General features: G+C 35.7%; 1 protein-coding gene across 1 annotated transcript; it reads left to right on the top strand.

Annotated features, from left to right (window-relative positions):
- The first annotated feature begins 3,100 nt into the window (after positions 1-3,100).
- Positions 3,101-19,598, top strand: LOC105054646 (RNA demethylase ALKBH9B). The gene is made up of 6 exons (XM_010936215.3): positions 3,101-3,329; positions 3,438-3,959; positions 17,483-17,568; positions 17,656-17,966; positions 18,489-18,560; positions 18,640-19,598. The coding sequence occupies exons 1-6, from the start codon at positions 3,182-3,184 to the stop codon at positions 19,310-19,312; spliced, it is 1,812 nt and encodes a 603-aa protein (XP_010934517.1). The 5' UTR covers positions 3,101-3,181; the 3' UTR covers positions 19,313-19,598.
- Positions 19,599-21,141: the final 1,543 nt, after the last annotated feature.

Below are 21,141 nucleotides of genomic sequence, written 5' to 3'. Positions count from 1 at the left end.
CTAGACTATTTCTGGATAGTCAGATCTGATAAGCAATATATGCCATCCTATACTCTAGGTATAGATTGATCCCTCAGCTGTACTCTGATGGATTGCATCCAATAAGGGATCTAGTTAAGGGCTACTGCTTCCTTCTAAGGCTAACTACCTGCCCTTCGCCAAATCAATCTTACTCTTGGACAATGCAGGAGGACATGATCCATCAACTTGTCCTCCAACTCATAAACTGGATAAGAAGTCGGAATGTCCATGCCCCTGTCTCTAAGTAATGTGCATGTTGAAAGCTGGTCCCAAACAACTTTCTAAAAAAAGAGCTTCATCCTAGGATGAGCAGCCACTCTTCAAATCCAAGCAGTCTTGATCTTTCTATTTAGTACTGACTTGTCAATCTCAAATAGATCCCTCATAGGAGCCTTAGGGTAGCAAGAACGACCCTACACCCTCAAACATTAGCTTTGATAGATATGTATTAGAATAACGAGAATCTGATCAGCGAGCGAACCACCAAAAAGACGAGTGATTTAGATGATGTCAAAAATTTGTAAATAAAAATTCAAGTTGACTCTTTTAGTTTTATTTAAATTGTTACTTATTTTATATTTAATTATTAACTATTAGATTTTAGTTATAAAAGAGAAGCTAAATGCTTGACTTAGAGATCCTACTCAATCTTGACTTGAAGCCAAACATTTTGGACTCATTTGGTTTGCAGAAAGTGGAGGGAAAAAGTAGCAATTCCTGAAAAGTGGAGAGAAGTCCTCTTATTTGATTGAAGTTTTAAGAGAAAAGAAAATAAAAAAGGCTCTTCTCACAGAAAGACACTTCTTATGTCTTATTAGAAGTGAAAATTCATAGAAAATGTGAATTTTGGGACTTCCTATGAGATGAAAATTGATGATTTTTTTTCTTTCCCAAAATATCCTTTTAAGATTATAAATCAAAAATAATGATAATGATAATTTTATAAATATGTGATTGTGGAGCAAATAAATTCTTGAAAATACTATTTAATATTATCCTTATAAATATTAATATATTATGTTAATATTATCCTAATATTTATATTAATATAATATAATATTTATATTAATATAAATATTATAGTACTTATAATATATTAATATTATTTTAATATTTATATTAATAATATTTTTATTAATTAATATAGTATTTATATGAATATATTAATATTAATATTAATATTATATTTACTGTTATAATTATCTTTTGATAAATTTACTATATTAAAATATTAATATTATATTAATATTTTAAATTATTATTAATATAATATTTATATAAATATATTTATATTTATATTAATATAAGATTATATTTAAATCTTTTCTAGTAACTTTATTACATTAAAATATCAGTATTATATTAATATAATATTAATACACATATATCAGTATTATATTAATATAATAAATTATTATGATCTAATATTATATTATAGTATATTGATATTATATTTACATTTATATAATATAATATTATTATTTATATAAAATTTGGGAGTAAGAGGATATAGTCTTATATCTATTAAGGATATAATAGGTATTTTATATATTTTTTTCGAAAAAAGAAATGCTCAACCAAACATACACTTTATAATAAGTCATTTTCTCATGATTAGTCAAACACATCAAAATCATATTTTCAGAAAGTAACTTTCTGAAAAGTCACTTTTAGGAAGTTATTTTCTGAGAAGAAAAATTCTTCCTACGAACTAAATGAGTCATTTATGTTGGTTTTAGGCAATACTTGATCCTAACTCTATTCGAATGGCTCATTAGATCAAAAATTCTTTCCATAGACCTAATGCGGCCAAATCAGCTAATGGATCAGGTTTGAGTCCAAAATCATTATCCAAATATGAAATCGGATTGAGTTGAGGGGAAGTATGCCACAATCCAACCAGATCTATTTGCAGCCCTATTTGCCGTCAAACAATCAGATGGCAATGAACCTACCATGCAGTGAAGTTCGAGTTCCACATGCTCTTGAAGTCATACCAAATTGGGCCCAGGTCAATATGACAGTAGTTGGTATTCCATTAGATTGATTTGGATGATGGTAAGCTTATTATCAAATCTATTTTGCTTCCGAGAGCATCCTTATCATGACTTGACTTATTCTAGTACCAACTCAGTGGTTCAATCAGAGAATAATAAAGAAAAGAGAAAAATAAAAAGATGAATAAAAAAACTACAAATTATCACCACCATAATTCAACACAAATCCAAAAGGAGCAAGAAGTTAGGTGGAAAAAAAAAAAAAAAAAAAACAACAACTAAAAGAAAACAGGAGGGAGGGGAAGAATGAAAATTCTAGAAAAAAAACTGCAGGTCGAGAGCTTGCTGATCTGTTTCCATTCTTTTTTTTCCCATCTTTGTATCATGACCGGTAGGATATGGCTTCCTCACTATCTCCAAAGTAACAATCCAGAGTGAAAAGAAAAGGAAAAAAAAAAAAAAAACTCAAACCGGACTTCTCCAAGCTCCACTTTCTTTTCCCACACGAGGAAAGCAGAGTCCTTTGATCAAATAGAAACGACACGTACATCATTCTTGAAATGCCCTCACAAGCTTGGCAAAATAAAGCCCTTTTCCCCATGGCCAAAGAATCCTCCTAAACACCATCTCGTTCCCATGGACCGGACGAGAGACCGTGCGAAATTGTTGTGCAAACGGATATCTAAAGAACACTTGGACTTCTAACCCCTCCCAAAAAAAAAACAGCTGGAAAAAAGGGTAAAAAAAATCTAATACATTTCTCATGACTGTGTACACTTAAGCATCAATCAAAAAGAGAAGAAACAAAGAAATTATGCACGCCAAATGAGATTCCACCAATTTTACCAAAAAAAAAAAAAAAAGGGGAGATTCCACCAACAACCGAGGCTCCCGTCTAAGAGGAGGACACAGCAACCATCTTGCCCTGCCAATTTCTACTAAATACATAATAGCCATCCAGTATGAAAGAACTAAAAGAACGGAATATGGCAAGATCGTAATTTAATCTAGAATAGTGGACTTCTCGCGTAAATATCCTCGCCATCTTGCCGACCGACTCCTAGCCCCGCGAACTTCTCTCTCCCAACCCTCACTTTCCTCGCTTGCTTTCATAACTTCCAACTTCTCCACTTCACTCGACTCACGGAGAGAGAAAGAGAGCCATGGACGACCCCTTCGTCCAAGACTACGAACCGTCGGAGCTCGAGATCGCGGCAGAGTTCCTCATCAATTGGCTCCCCTTCCTCACCCGCGACCTCTGCGACGGCTGCTCCGCCGCCCTCCGGCGCCGAATCCAATCCCTCCACTCAGGTCTGTACCCCTATCCGTCCCGATTCTAAGGTTTCCGTTTTTCCTTGCTCTGGATCGATCAGTTTTTCTTTTCTTTTTCTTAAACCCGTAGATCTTGCGTTTTTGTAGGGGATGCGGCGGTCTCCGGCGATGCCGAGGCCTCCGCCTCCGGCGGCGGGGAGGATCTCGGCGCTTCGAGCACCCCCGTACCGCCGGAGTCTTCGGATTTCTCGGATCGAATCCGGATGACAGGGTGGGACTCGGAGCCGCTACCGGAGTCTCCCAAGGTGCGGATGTCGTGGGCGGACATGGCGCAGGAGGACGAGCTGGAGGAGGAGGAAGAGGAGGCGAGGAGGAGGAGTTTGGAGGCGGGGGCGCGGGAGGAGGAAGGAGAGGTTGGGCGAGGGAAGGGGGAGGAGGAGGAGGGGAAGAAGAAGCCGGAGTTGTCGAGGGAGCAGAGGGAGCTGATACGGTTCAGGAACGTGGGGAGGAAGAAGGATTTCATATGCCTGGAAAGGGTGAAGGGGAAGATTGTTAATATTCTCGACGGTCTGGAGCTGCACACTGGAGTTTTTAGCGCCGTGGAGCAGAAGAGGATTGTGGATTTCATCTATGAACTCCAAGAGAAGGGGAGGAACAATCACTTGGGAGGTGAGAATAAGTCCAGAGGTTATATGTTCTTGTTCCAGTTAGTCATGTTTAATATTTACCGTCTTCAATTTTAGAATGGTCACTTATACTTTTCCTAGATTTAAAACTTTTAATTTTGAAAATTGAGATTGTTTTTTAGGAGATGTTTGGTTGTTAAAAAGAAAACATTGAAAACTAGAAAATTTAAATGATGTGAATTTGGAAATCTCTGCTCCTAATAGAAATTTCAGTTTCATCATATGAGTTTTATGAAATTACCATGCAACCAAATATGTTGTGGTACAAAACTGTGGCATGCAATTTTAGGAAACATGTAAAATCACATGATGAGGGCAGGCCTTGGTGCCATGGTAAAGTTGCTCCATTACAACCTAGCTGTCATGGGCTTGAAACATCGAATCCACCTCTTTGCATGCAGGGGTAACGCTGCATTCATCTGATTCTTCCCAAACTCCACAACAGCAAAAGTCTTGTACACTAGGATGCCCTTTATGTAAAATCATATGATATCATGATTTTTTTTAGATCGAAATGCTCCCTAAGTTCACTAGCATTGGACATGTAAGATGCATGTAATTTAAGGCATGGGATGCTATCCATAGTAATCTTTCAAAGTGGATGATAAATACACTTGATCTTTACTTCTTAGACATTTGTTTGAGAGAGAAAATTGTAAAGTGTTTTTTTATACTACAAGAAGAGATTTGAAGGAACGTGTGACAAACGGGCTTAAGCACAAGCACTGTGGCATGTGGGATATTGTTTATTAGAGATCTGGAATATTGGACTGCATCTTTGCTAATACCGTGTGTCAAAAATGTGGTAGAGCTAGATGTTGCAGAATAATGCCTGTAATTACTTATCTAAATTGAGCAACAAATGAAAAAAGGAAAAAAAAAGAAAGAAAATAACTGTGTTTCATAACATATAGCTTGCTAGGGTGCTGTGTTTGAGCTTAATTTTTTATGTTAAGTGGGAAGTAGGCAAGTCTTGTATAGATAGTTGATGCATTGAAAATTTTTAAAACCAACTTCAGCAAAAATTTGAGCCAATCAAGAAGCAGTGGGAGCTGTCAAGATCCTTAGAGATGACCTAGCATCCTTTTAATGTAATTAATTCTGTTTTACAGAAAAAGAGCATACTCTAATTCTGGTCATCACAATCTAAAGTAAGTATAGTTAGTTGGATGAGGAGGCAATGGCATCCAAGCACATGATTTGAAAGTAGAAGGAAGTTGTGATGGAAGTTTTCCTAGTGATATATAAGGATATGTTGGTTTACCTCGTTGCTCTTCTGCAAGGTGACATTGGTGAGGGAGTAGTGCATGGAGAAGTTCAAATGAAATCATTGGTCCTTATCAAATTGGCAAAGTTGATTATTTAGTATTTAATGCTCCAAGTAAAACTTCTTTTAATTTCATGAGAAACAACCACTTTGAGGTTGTGGATGAGGGGCTCTGGTTAGTTCTCTCAGCTATTTGAAAGTTAAGCAGCCACAGTTAGTAAGGCTTGATTTTCTTAATACATCAAGGATATTAGAACCTAGACTGCAAAGTGCAAGCAGTGCTTCTTCTACAATTCAATCAGTAAAGCCATAAAATAGAAGGTTTATGCCTTTGTTGGTATTCAAAGTAAGGTTACTCTAAATTACATGATGGGACAATATCATCATTAAAATTTTCAGATATTAAGGTAATTCTCATTATACAGCTAAGTGATGTAATTAGTCCAGAGGGATGTGAGTTAGAAGTGGTCAAAATGAAGGAAGATGAGGAATTGGATAAGAAAGTTCATGTTTGTGTGAACATGGCTAACTTATTGTGGGTTGACATTTGTAATGCCTCTTATGGATGAAGAGAAATATTTACTGCTTCTTGTCATCTTTCTTATTTATTTCAAGAACATCTAAAAATATGGGCCTTAGTCATTGACAAACAGATCATCAGATTTTAGGGGTCTCAATAGACTGGATTTTGCTTGGGTTATGGTTTGCCCTTGACCAATCAGGACCTCAGTTTTCAGGTTGATGCAGGACCACGTGAATAGCTAAGTATGCATAGATAAACCTAAGGGTTTGTTTGGTTGGGTTATGTTAGATTATGGGGTAATCTAACAAGTCCTAGGAATCATTTTTCTAGGAAAATGATTGCAGGGAAAATAAATTTTAGTCTGTTTGGTTGGTGGAAAATTTACTCCGAAAAATGGCAGTGAAAAAAGATTACCATGTTTTATTAGAGGTAATCTTGTATAGGAACATTGCTAAATTTCTAAAAGTATCTTTGAATAAACAATTCAAATAATGACCATTTTTTTGTTTAGTCCATTTATTGGCCATTCATAGCCCACTTACTTGAATGCTGTAAAATGGGGCATTTCGAATATTAAAATATATTCACATTAGTTAATAAATATTTTTAAATTAATTATACATAGATTAGAAAATATATTCTTATTATAAATAAATTTTAGTATGTTCTCTTGTATCAATAAATATATTAACTATAGTTTTATAAGTATATTCATTAATAAATAAATATATTAATTATTGATAAATATTATGTTAGATTTATTAATAATTATTTTTATAATTATAAATATTAATTATATATTATAAATATATATTATATTAATACAAAGAACATATTTAATCATAAATATATATTAATATTAATATTTTTAATAAATATTAAGATAATATATTAATTTAATATACTTATATAAAATATTAATATATTTATAATGTATTCATATAGCATATTAAAATAAAATTAATATAATATTAATATAATATAAGTGAGGGTATTTTCATCATGTGATGACAATTTCAGATTACCTCCACTTGGCAATTTGGCATGGGAAAAAATGTACTAACCCTTGGTGGTATTTGTTTTATCTTCTCTAAATAAAATAGGTATGGGATCCACTATTTTTTTTTGCCATCTCTCTCATCCTCTTTTCATAGCAAACATGGTAATCTGAGATGGAATTTATTTTCTCATGCCACGTTACCCCCAACCAAGTGAACCCTAAGGATGGAATTAAACTATAAATTACTTCATTGTCCTGTTATAAAAACATGACAAAAAAATCTTTGAGATTGTTAAAAAATGTGTCAAAAATTTTTATTTTATTTTTTCTATTAGAAGAATGAGTCCAGGGCAAATTAATTCAGAGCTGATCGGGTGAATGACTTGAACGGTGAAAGTTGATTGGTATAAAAAAAAAAAAAACTTCCGATCTGTTTAATGAAATTATGTGGACAATGTGCATGCTATGCAAAAAAAAAAAGATATATGAAGTTAAATAAAATAGCACATCCATGAAATGATGACAATTGCAGATTTTTGTGGTGTAGAGAACCAGTAGATAAGAGTAGCAACAGTAGAAATATGTTAGTAAAGCTGAAAACAGTGGGGAAGGAGAAGTCTGAAATGAAGTAGTAAGAAGCACAAGGAGAAGGAGAGGGAAAAGACAAACTAGAAAGAGAAGAGGAACAACATAAGAGAGGAATAAAGAGGAAATAGTTGGCCGAATTTGGCCTTCAATCCTTGTTCCATTCATAAAAGAAAACAAGACATAATGCTTTTCTTAGTGCCAAACTGTAGGGCCATCTATAGCCTATGTGAATCAGCATCTGTCCCATGTGTTCCTCAATTGGCTCAAATAACTCAAATGAAGGTCCCTAATGTCTGTTAATAACCAACTTAATGCCCTCCCTAGAGGACTTTAGGAAAGGAAAGAATTCCACTGCCACTATTCATGGCATCATAGCATGAATAGCAATCAACTAATTTAAAATACTCAGCTCAACTCTACTAAGCGTTAATCCTATTCTAGTTGGGAATGGCTAGAAGAATCCTTTTCTTCCATTTTGCTCTGTTTAGGGCCACATTTGTTGAAAGATTTAGCAGTATCAAGTCCTTACTACTTTATATCATGCGATTTTCAATCTACCTCTACACCTTTTTCCTTCTACATGTATCAAATTTCTCTTTCATACTAGTGCATTCCTCGGCTACTTCATCTAAGCTGTAATCCAAATCAACTAATTTGAAATCCTTATTGAAACTTGGGGCTTAACTCAGGCTGTTAGAAAGCACATTTTTTATCAAATATAGACCATTCTAGTGATTGATGCTCAAGTATTTCTTTCTTTTTTTTTTTTTTTAAATCTTCATTCGTAATATATAGCTGGTACCAAGTATCTAAGTCTTTTTATATATGTACATGTATTTATGCTCTAGAGTTGTTGGTCTGTTATTTCATAAAAGAAGCTTTTTTTTTTTTTTTTGGATTTGAAGGATTTATATATTTAACCATCTAAAGGAAAGTTAAGCATGAGACAGACTATACTTTCATAAAATATGCTACAAAATTGCGTAACAAATTAGTTAATCTTCATGATGATAAATAGCTGAGTGCATCAACTGGCTTGGTAAATTGTTTTGTGTTGATATGAGGACCTAGGTCTGGTCCCGCTCACTCTAGTATTTGTCTAGGCTTCTACCTGTCCTAGTTCTCGCCCGCCTTATATGGAGTGCCTAAGTTCATATTAGTGTTCATATATGCACGTCTAAACATAGATCAATAATAGTATAAGACTTTTATGTCCCCTTGAGCTTGAGAACTAGAGGTGGGTTTAGCACATTTAGTTAGTTACTTGGATCTGATAGCCTTATTCTCACCCACTAAATATCATTTCTTATCTATGCTATCTCTAAAATGCTTTGGGCTTGTCAAGCTAGCTGGATAGTTGCTTGTGATTTTCTACATGATTTCAAGAAGTCGAAGCCCATATGTATGAACATACTTGGTTGGATGTGAGAGCATAGCAAATATTTTTGGTGCTTTGTTATCGTTATAAAGATTGTCCTAGTGGTTGGCCGTATCATAATGATTCAGATTGCAATGTGATAGAAAAACTAATGGTTACAACCTCATGTACTATAATGGGAAATCCTTGAGGCCGCAGCTAGCCTCAAGGACTGATGAAGCTGGGCCCCAACCTTAAACCAAACACTGGAAATCCCTTCGCATGATGAAGCCTTCCTTCTCAGAAAGGGAACTCTCTATGTCTTTCCATCCCCTAAAATAAACACCAAAAATCCTTCTGCATGATGAAGTCTGCCATCTCAGGAAAAAAGAAATCTCCATGTCTTTCCATGTATTAAAATAATTACCAGAAATCCTTTTGTGTACGAAACCTCCATTCTTAGGGAAAAAAAGAAATATCTGTCTTTCCATGCATTTAAGATATCATGTATTTCTTTTGTCCTGCTTTTCTTCTTTGGTAGTGGGATGCACCATCCATATCCTCTATAGGAAAAAAATCAAGATCATTCATCAATTATTGCTTCTCCAATTACAGCCGTATATCTATCTAGTAATAAATAATGGGAAAGGACCTATGTGTGCCCCAACCCCGTGTCCCTTTGGAAAAAAAGGTATTCTCTTATTTCATTGATGTCTTTCCATAAATTGTCTCTTGCTCAAGTTTTTAGAACGGTTAAAATTTTGAAATAAGACTTTTCAACCTCTATAAGTTTCCTTTTATATATCCAAAACTTTTCTAATTAAAATGAATCTTTTATTATTGGTAATTTCTAGAAACACAGTGTTATAAATATACATTATTTTTAAAACACAAAATCTTTTCTCCTTTGTTGATGATATAGAAAGTCTTTTTTTATCTATCTTTTTATTAATAGATCATAGCCATCAAAGTGTAATTAAATTGCACGTGCACCGCACGTGTGAGACTCTAATGTGCGGTAGTCATTGAATTGTTTTTCAAGCTCATGAATATGGTGAGCATCTATGTTAGGAGTGTAATCGAGCCGAGTTGAGTCGAGTAGGTAGAGGCTCAAGCTCGACTCAATTCAAAATACTCAGGTTCGAAACTTGACTCGAGATCAATCAAGCCTCGATATCTAAGTTCGAATTTCACTTGATAAAAAAAAAGGCAATACTCAAAATCAGCTTGACTTGAATATCAATCGAACCATACTTGAGCTTGAATTTAGGCTTTGGCATACTTAAAAAAATATAATTTACAAGTAGGAGTTAGATTAGATTAAAAAATATAAATATTATATATTAAAATATTCAATATCGTGAATAAAATATAATATTATTAAAAATGTATATACTCGACTAGGCTTGCAAGCCTTTGGGTCGAGTATTTTGCTATTCAAGTTTGACTGGAGAAATTATTCAAGCTACTTAAGAATGGTAATAGTCGAGCCAAGTCGAGCTTGAGTAGCTGGTGAGCTGCTCGGCTCATTTGCAACCCTAATTTATATGAGAAAATATGAACAAAAAGGTGATTCTAATTTTCCTTGTATTCATCTATATTAGAGCAAGAAATTTATGATAATATTTGATATACAAAATCATGCTTGGTGATTTGAATTTTGATAATTCTTCTTGGTATATCGCGTGCCACACTTACCCACATGTAATTTGGTCAACGCACCATAATGATTGAGAATTGTGGTATGATGACAACCTAATGTCTATGCCTTTGGGTATAGTCTTTGCCTAGGAAGCATGGATATGAATATAGAATACACATAGACAGAATACAGACATGTTCATATAATAAATCTTGAATAAAATGGATATGATACGATCAAGATATAACAAGAAATAAATATTATTTTTATTATATGCTGCAAAACATGCAAAAACCATGATTGGTTTATTATAAAACACCATTTAATAACATTCAATGTCACAAATTTAAAATAGTTCACAAGATGAAAACTTATAAATATTTAACAATATAACAAAAACAAATCTACTAACTATATATGTATGTGTGTACGCATATATAAGTTGGTAGATGTAAATGCTGCAACGATTTTCTATCCTCAAAATATAAATGCGGCAAGGTAGCAACATAACTAAAACAAGTGCAACAAGCTAATGGGATTTTACGCAGCAAAATATATGAATAATTACAGTTGCAGTAGTGAAGGTGTTAGCTTGCAAAGATAATAAAGTCTTTGGTAGTTATACGAAATGATTTGAGATAAAATCTCACCTTCATCGGGTTTTTGGGGTTTGAGGTATTCTGGGAAGGGCTATCGTCCATTGTGTAGCCTATTGTCTAGGGTCTCTTAATTAAAAAAAGAATGGTAGCAGTAAGTATTTAGTGAGTCAGCAACAAGATTAAGAAAAATAGAAAAGTTGGAAACAAAAGAAAAAAAATAATGCAGCAAACCACCGATATGATAAACATTTATTATCCAAAAAATGCAACATCATAAACAAAATGCTGCATTATTATAAAATCACATGCAGAAATATAATATTATCTTAAAAAAATGAGATTAGGACATAACCCGCCAACTTTTCTATGTACCTTGTCCATCATATGATACACATGAATGGGAAACACCAAAATGAAAGTAACAAAAAAGTGTCTTCAGTAAGGTTCACCATTGCGATACCGAATCCAGTATCGATACCATCCTATTATAGTGTTGGTACATCTAGTACAGTACCCGGTTTGGCATACCGAGAGTTAGCACACCTGCCGTACCATGTACTAATACAGTATGGTACAGTTGGTATGCACCGGTATCGACTGGTATAGCAAAGCTTTGTCTCTAGTCATGTTAGAGATGAGAATGAAGAAAGAAATAAAAAAAGAAAAAGGTGACCTAATAAGTTACTTTGGATTATTGGTTAGGAGACAAATTTAGGTTCAAAACCCACTTAACCCATGCCCAGTAACCCACTAGCATATTGATAAGTATCCTAGAACTATCCTCATAGTATCCTAGAAGTATTTCGACATATTCTAGGAGTATTCCGGGTGCATCCAGGAGTAAACCAGGAGTAACAAGACCCTATTTTAATTATAAAAATTTAGGATATTTCTTTTCTATAACGGACATGTACCAGATCTGTATTGGGCTGTATTTATATCCAATACTTACATGGTACAGCCACTACTGTTTTCATGCCTGCAAGGATGGCGAAAGTCCTTGCAAATAAAGCTGAATGAAAACATTATTCTAATATTCATTCTATATTTCATGGAAATATGTTAAAAAGCAAAAATGAATGGTATATGTGTATATGTCTGTCTCTATTTATATATTACACACACACACATATTATAGAAAATATAGTTTTGGAATATTTTGTTCTGTGTATGTACACATAACTAATAGCAATTGGAACTTATAGCGCACATGATTGATTTGATGCTACGATTCTATTACAAACGTTGTGCCTAACTAAAAGGGGTATATGATATATGCTTGCAATCACATATTTTATCCCAAATCTTCTATTTTTGTGAATGCTGTAGGATATGACTGCATGGATGGGTATTATTCCATTACATATGATGCACTTGGTACTTTAAATGAGGGTGAACAATCGAGATTCGATGCACCATATAGTGGGCTTCCATTGTCCTAAGATTAGATATTCATTTAGTTTAATTTTCTCTTGATAGGTTAAAGAAGAAATACGATAGCATTTTTCTCCACCATTTTAAAAGGGTAAAATTGCAAACAAAAGAGGAAGACTTGAAGATAAAATTGGTTAGAAAATTTGTAATTTTGATGATTATTGTTTAATTTGTAATTTTGATGTAATTTTGATATCTTTTTGGTCATGAAATGGAATTTAAGTAAAGTTAAAGTATTTATAAGTGAATATACATAAAATATAATAAATGGAGTAGATTTGATGTATTTAATGCACAAAATATGTACTGACATCTCAAATTTTGTGGACTGCCGATATCCGTTGTAGATGTCGAGAACACAATCATGGTTGGAGCTTGGAATACCCACTCCAAGATTCTAAGAAGATTGCCCCCTAAATTTGGGCCTAGGTCTCTATGTACATAATTGTGCTCAAAGTTAAATAAATTGCTACTAAATTTAGGTATAAAGTAGCATGCATACCTCTAAACATGGCACATGTTTTGCAAAAGTTATTTGATCATTATTTGTTTCTGTAATTTTTTAAATTCAAAAATATATTTTCTAATTTAAAAATCCATAGACTTAACAAAAAGTTATGATTTGGGTTGCATTACATAAATCATCCGTAGATCTATAGCATATCACTAAATCATACCAAAATCCAAAATTATGGCACCGCTCATTTTTTCTATTTTTTTTCCAAATTTTGGTATGGAAAAAGAAGAAAAAAAGAGGAGAGGGAAAGGGAGAAGGCTCTTTTCTTGTTTTTGGGTTGGATCTAGGTTGAAATCAGCAAAATCCTCCCTTTGATTTTTTTCGGTTGCAAAAAAAAAAAGAGGTGAGATCGGTTGGGAAAAAAATGGAGGTGAGGCGGAGAAGGCATAGAGGTCTTCTCTGCCTCCCTCTTAATAATTTAAAGGGAGAAAGGGCCAACCTGCACTGAATTGAGTATGGTTCAGCTTAGTTCAAGCTTGAATTGACTAGTTTAGACTCAAGATTGCTGACTCGAAAGCGGATCCTGTGTCGGCGGTATGAGTCGGTACGTCTCTATACCGAATTGGACCCGAACCAACACAGAAATAAGGGATGAACCAGGAAGAAAGAGAGAGAGAGAGAGAAAGCGAGAGGGGGAAGGAAGAGGGAGGAAAGAAAAAGAGGGCAAGGGGTGGCCATCGAAGGGCTGTGGAGGCCCTTAGGGGGCATTGAGGCCTCTCGGGATCCACGGTCCTCCGTGAGAGGAAATTAGATGAGAGAGAGATGGAGGGGAAGAGAGAGAAGAGAAGCAGAGGAAAGGTAGTGGGGAGGTTGTTGAATGGCCCAAAATTGTCTCGCGGCTGCCGCGGGTTCGAAACAGGGACGATGTTTCTATTTTGTCGTGTTTTTAAAAAAAAAATGAAAAACAATGAAGTTGGCAATGGATTTGGGCGGTTTCACTATTTATCGTGTTTTTAAAAAACACGATGAAATAGGAGTGTCATCTTTGTTTCGAACCTGCGGTGGTCGTGAGGCAGTTTTGGATTGTCCGACGGTCCCACGGCCTCCCTGCCACCTTCTCCTCACTCTGCTTCTATCCCTTCCCCCCTCTCTATCTCTTTCTTTTCTCGCATCTCACAGAGGACTGCAGAGCTTCGGAGGCCTTAGCATCCATCTGGCGGTCTTTCTCTCTCCGTCCCTTCCCTCCTCTCTCTATCTTTCTCTCTTTCCTTCTCCCTCGCTCCATTTTTGGTGTTCCGAATCGAATGCCCGAACTAAATTCGTGAGCCACAAGTACGGTTTGGCACGCCCCGAACTGGCCGGTTCGGGGCGGTTTGGTGAATCATAGTTCAGGCACTATTCTGAGCTGAACAGCTATACCGTTGCGTTTCGGGGGTGGTACGGTTTGGTATGCTTGGAATTGGGTGGTTTGGGGCACTTGAGCATTCAATGATCAAAACATTGGGTATCATGCTTGTGTTGATTTGAGGTTATGCAGCAACATGCTATATTATTTTGTAACTCTTTGGTACAGGAGCTAGCATGCTAAGGTACAGTTAGAGAATATTTTTTTCTTTTCTTGCCATTGCATTTTAGTGAGAAATAATATGTTTTTCAAAATCCTAATATGATTTCTATACAGCTAAACACATCTTCTATCCTCACTTATGTGAGGGATGAATGATAATTGCTGATGAAAATGTTCAAAGGATATACCATTAACATTTGATAGAAGTTGAATTGCTGAACTAATTTGACTTATCCTTCTAAAACAACTTATGCAGAAGCAAGGGCAAGAATCCTATATGGGATTGTTTGTACATGTTTAATTATCCTGGGTAAGATTTATCATTATCGTGCACTTTCACCCTCCTCAAGGTAGAGATTCTGTTGTCAATTCCCCATGGTGCATACTTCATTCATAGTTTCAGCATTGGTAGTATAATGCAGAGCAAGTTACAGTGCGGTTTTCAAATACAGGTTAATGTGGTCTGATTCAATATAGCAATGGACAATGCAATTTGCATACATTTCAATTGAGGTGAGGTTCGCCATGGTTTCTGCCAAAGTAAGGCCAGTATGTTCTGTGTAGCTAGCCTCCGTGCTCATGTAGCAGGTTACACTATCAAGAACATTTAAATGAAAAAAATGAAGACAACATCGGGAGCTTTGACAGAGGATATGTTGATATATGGAAAACTTGACATCTGGATGTATAACTTGATTTTCGGTGGGATCCACTGTCAATACATGTTTAATAATGTGTTAGTGCACATTTCTCTGTTTATGGCATATTGCTATGACAGTTGGTATCATGATACAATCTCTTATCATAGTAGCGACCATGGTATCAATAAGATAAAGTAGAACACTCACATTGATGCTTTACTTTATCATAACAATTCTAAGAAAAAAATCATTTTGTCAACATGCAACTCCTTTTTGCTGATTATGTCATGTCCATCATTTTCTGATTCCATTGGGAACTCTTGACTTTGCAGTGTTTTAGAAAATAGAAATAGCAGAGATGGATAAAGAAGATTTGTAGATTACTCAACAAGTTGGGAATAATTCCATATTTCACAGCTGATAATGGAACCCTTTATCCTGGTTGGATGATTTTGTCGCCACAATAAAGAGACTGCAATTCAGTATGGGGATTGGCATCATATTTTTAACCTAAATATTGACATCAACAATCTTAGTATAAGTTTATTCCATTACATTACAAAAGTTTCTTCTACTTCTATCCCAGTATCCAGTAGCTTGCTGCTCTCAAATAAGCCATGCTGTTCAGTTACGACCGCCATATCATCGCAGTCCTAATATGTTGCCCTTACTTTCCCATTTGCAGTACCTTTCTTCCATGTCTCGCATCACTTCTTTTAAAGGGCTTTCTGTGAAGGGTAACATTTCTCCACTAGATTGGTTTCTGGTAACATATGATGTAAAAGCAATCTTTTTAACTCTGTTTGGTTTCATCTGATATGGACTGAACTAATTCAGACTCAAACTCAACTTTGCTGAGATGTGAGTTCAGATTAGGACTTCAAGACAACTCACAAACTTATTTTTTGGGTTTGCTGGATCCACGAGAAATCAATTAAATTGAATTTTAGTTGATCCATTTGAATCTCCAACATATTTCTTCCCTTAAGGAGGCAAACTTATTAAATTTGTGGAAGCAAAGTTGGTTTTCTATGTAAACATAGGCCAACAGAAAGATTTTCTAGCTTCTCCTTAAGCATCTTTTGAGATAGAGGCATCAAACCAAACATTTTTTTCTTTTGCCATTTCTTGTTTAAACAGCATAAAATTGCTTTTCTTAAGCAAAGCCAAGTGCACCTTTCAGGTTGTTGTAGAGTTGAGTTTGTAATGGCCTGTTAACTGGGTTCATTGAATCAGGAATGGGGTATACATGCTCATTGAAGCTCAAAATGCAGATGTTTAAATTGTATGGTAAAAGAACCATAGCTAACTACTACTGCTAATGCTTTGTTGATGTTTTCTTTTCCATAGTCATGTTTGGTTGGTATCATATGATACTTTAGGCATGTAAAGTGATGGCATAGTCATGATTGACATCAAATGCATGCAGATGCATCTCATAAATAAGATATTATGCCACTATGTACATGGTCATGGATAGTTTCACCAATTAGTTTTCTGGGCATTTCAGAGTAACGTGGCTTTGGCTGTAGTCGTGCCATTGGCTGGGTGAGTGCCATATTCTCAAATTAGTGCATGTGATCTGTAAATCTGTTGTCTGGTGATATATATATTCCATCTGGTTAATTGTAATAGAATTTCTTAGCTAAGGAATACCACAAACTTCTACCAGCTGATTGGATGCTCCATTACTTGTGTGATGCCCTACATGTGTTGGAATGGTTGAGGGACCAAGGCAGATAGAAGTCCATTGGACTGGGGGAAGTTGCAAATCCCTCAGCCCTTTTTTTAATTATATATATATATATATATATATATATATATATATATATATAAAATATTTGTTTTTAAATATATATTATTAATATATATATATAATATTTGTTTTTAAATATATATTATTAATATTTTTATATATATAATATTTGTTCTTAAATATATATTATTAATATTTCTATTTCTATTTTTATGGATTAAAAAATTATCCAAATTGGTGTCTTTTGGTATTTGAGAACCTTGGGATTGTAGCTTAGGGCACTTCACCCAGTTCAAATCATTTTCTTCTCTGTTTATTCCCTTCAGTCCTTCCCATCAGCTGTGATATATTAGATGGATGAAGAAGCTGAGCATGTGAAAGCCCTTTAGTTTGATAATGCACATATATGATTCTTCTCTGTTTAACAATGAAAAAGGCAGCATAAATTTATTGAAGTATTGTGAAATAAATATATTTGTTGTCTAGTGCTTTTATTTTAGTGCAGGCTTTCTTATTACTAATGCTTGTGCTTCTGAAAACATGTTCTTCTGATGGACAAATCCTTCACTTGTGTATAAACTCAAACTTTTCTCATTTACTATCCTGTTATAAAGCTCAGCTCATTTCTCAAATGTTTTCAGAAAATTTGGCCATCTCATCTGCTGCTATTTGCAGAGCACACATATTCAGAACCACGAAAATGGATGCGGGGCAAGGGCCGGGTGAACATCCAATTTGGATGCTGTTATAATTATGCTATGGTATCTCATTATGAGCATTTTGGATTTAAAACATCTTACATTCTTCATTGGAAGATGGGGGAAAACTAAAGAAAGGTCTGTTGACAGGATAAGGATGGAAATCTACCGGGCATCCTTCAGAATGTCATTGCAGATCCAATACCTCATCTTTTCAAGGTGATCATAAGGAGGCTCATTCGGTGGCATGTACTCCCAGCAACATGCATACCTGACAGTTGTATCGTCAATATTTATGAACCAGGAGATTGTATACCACCTCATATTGACAGCCATGATTTTGTTCGACCATTCTGTACTGTGTCGTTCCTTAGTGAGTGCAATATACTCTTTGGATCCAACTTAAAGGTTGCTGGAGCAGGCGAGTTTACTGGTTCAATTGCAATCCCCTTGCCTGTTGGGTATGCATGTTTAATACGCCAACATTTGCCCATTTCCATTAATGTTACTGTGACCAGGAATTAATGCATATGATTTCTTTTTATTTACTTGGATTCTTGTGATAAGGGCCTGGATGTGTGAAGAGACATCGTGAAACATATTTACACTCTATTAAATACGATCACGGGTTTATGTAAGATAAATGGGGAACTTGTCTCACTGTGTACCTTCTGTTACTTTATATTTAATGCATATGACCAATAGTACATATCTATATTCCTTAAGTTTGATATATCATGTTTTTTATTCTTCCAGGTTAAGGGAAAATTGATATATATTGTTGTTTTGCTATTACCTAGTGAAATCCTATTTGAGCCCATGATGATTTTTCACGACATAGTGATTTGATTTCAGTTATCTTGTTTAAAAATTCATTTTACACTAGATGGTGTATGTAATGTTAATCAACCGTGAATTGCTGCTGATTAACTTGTTGATGCTGGGATATGTGATTTTGATTCTCCAGTGCAAAACTTTTTCAGGTCGGTACTTGTCTTGAATGGTAATGGAGCGGATGTTGCAAAGCATTGTGTGCCAGCAGTCCCAACAAAAAGGTACGACTATCATTACAAAAAAAAAAATGTTCAATATTTTCAAATCGTAACTCTCTCATGTTCTTGTTTGAAATTGCAGGATATCCATTACCTTCAGAAAAATGGATGAAAACAAGCAACCAGTTGGTTTCAAGCCTGAACCAGATCTGCAAAACATCCAGCCACTTCCATATGATTCTGAAGCAAAGAAATTACCTCATCAGGACTGGAACAAACAACCTGCAGTAGAGAGTAAAAGCTTCAAGAAAGGGAAGAAATCCAAAGGAAGGTCAGCTGGGATGAAGCCTGAACAACATTTGTATGATACCCAGCCTCATCCTTATGATCCTAGCATGTCAACGAAGAGATCCCCACTCCGAGATATGTACGAGCAGCCTGCAATGGCTAGTAATGCATCAGAGAGAAGAAAAAACTTTGTTGGGAGATCAACTGAGTCAAAGCCAAAACCGGATTTGCAAGATATGCAATTACATCAAGATGATGCTGATGATCTCACAAACAAGTCAGTGCAACGAGGTCGACATGAGGAAGAGCATGATAACCTGGAGAGTAGCAAGGATTATGGTGGGAGGAGAGTGCGAATGGAGCAGAGGAGGATCATTATAAGCCGCAACATGGAGGGAGAAGAGGAAACACTACCATTAGGTGGTCAGACTTCAGAGCCAACCCGTCTTTCTCGGGCTCATTTGGGATCCCCGAATAATGGACGAAGAAGGGTCAGGGTAAGCTTGTCCAATGATCAGTGGTGTTAAGTCACCAGAATTTTCCTTATTAGATTTGGTTTGAATTGTGATGACTTGGTTTGTGGTAGTTCCTTTGCACATTGCTAAGGTTTGACATTAGCTCATATGTTCGACATGAATATTCCCCATCATTGATGTAATTTATGTTATGTCAAAATGTGTTATTTTATACATTAAAAAAATGCTTTACTGTAAATCACAAAGCTTTAGCTTGCTCATTTGCCAACATGGTAGAATTGATTGTTTTAATGATCTGGACAGTAAATGAAAAGGAGATTAAATTCATCTAGTTAAACTCCCGATTATCCATCTTCTTCCTTGGGTTCGGAAGCTTGCTGGGAACAGCTGGACCTCTTATCATATTTGTGGCGAGCAGTTTGTATGCCAAGCTATATATATATATATATTTTGGATAAGATGGTACATTCATATTAATTTGGTACGAATACAAGCAGAAATAACAAAAAGTAAAATATCATGAAAATTGCAAGGCGTGGTGGACATATCAGTTTGGATCACATACCCCAAGTGCTCCATCTTTGGACATATCAGTTTGGATCACATACCCCAAGTGCTCCATCAGGAAAGAAGCAACCTAGTCTGTTGCGGTGTTGATCTCCCTGTATATATATCTAGCATGTATGACGGCGGTCTCTCTTAGCAGCATTGCAATATCCCTCAGAAGAGGATGAACAACATTCTTAGTATCCTACATTTGAATCCTTTTGACCATTGTGGCAGTGTCATTCTTAACAATAAGCTGGTTTGCCCTAAGTACCAATCTTGCATTGGTAATATTAGCCCACGCTGCCCGCAATTTCGCTTCTGGGATCATAGTATCCACAAGGCAACTTCCACCTGCCACTAGTGGTCTTGAATCCGGGCCACGAATCACAAATCCCTCTGCCCCTCTCGAACCAGATATATTGCCATTGAAATTGATCTTAACGAATGTTGGGACTGGGAGCTCTTAAGAGATGAACACCCGATGGGTTACTTGACGAGCACAATGAGAGTCTCAGTAGTCCACCATCCTCAAAACCGAATCTGATAGTGTAGAGTGAACAAACTCCATTGCCTGGGCTAGAACTCTCTCCACCACAATAGTCACTGATGATCGTTTCAACTCAAACATCACATTGTTCCTAGATAACCATATATAATATGCAACATAGGCCACATGGATCCCATTAAACCTAATTGAATTTGAAGCTGAACTTTACCACAAAAACTCCACAAAAGGACTAGATTAGGATTGCTGTCAGAATAGTAAATGCAAATGAGCTTGTCTGCCACCATATCTGGATAGCACTCGGGCATTGGAACAAAACACCACCTCACAATAGAGACAAGTGGATGGGAGATGTAGACCCCTATCTTTCAAAACTACTCTTTTTGGGAGATGGCCCCAGGAAACCTTTCAGATAAATAAGCAAACTATCTGATGAATAGCCATCCTCTAGACCAAGCACCATCAATACAATAGGCAGGCTCCCTCTGAAACATGTCATATAAGTTTCTCGTCACAATCCTTATCCTGCATGTAGATCTCTACACCCGCATATCTATGTGGGATCAATAGAAATAGTGGTCACGAGTACTCTCTCCCTCAAGTCATCCCCGAAAATATGAGTCGCTACCTCTATACTCCAGTCCCACCCGCAGGTCAAAAAAGGTCGTAGATTCTCATAGATTCTCCCACCTCAACACTAACAAAAGTCGGCCACCTACTGATCAAGGGAATGTGGGCCAACCAAGAGTCAGGATGAAAGCTCGCTATGCGTCCATCACCTAGCACCCATCTGATCCGACACTCCACCGTAAAGACATGCGAAGAG

This window comes from Elaeis guineensis, chromosome 12 (genome assembly GCF_000442705.2).
Source record: "Elaeis guineensis isolate ETL-2024a chromosome 12, EG11, whole genome shotgun sequence".
Lineage (NCBI taxonomy): Eukaryota > Viridiplantae > Streptophyta > Magnoliopsida > Arecales > Arecaceae > Elaeis > Elaeis guineensis.
The sequence above is the reverse complement of the archived record's forward strand: the minus strand, read 5'-3'. Positions and strand labels throughout refer to the sequence as shown.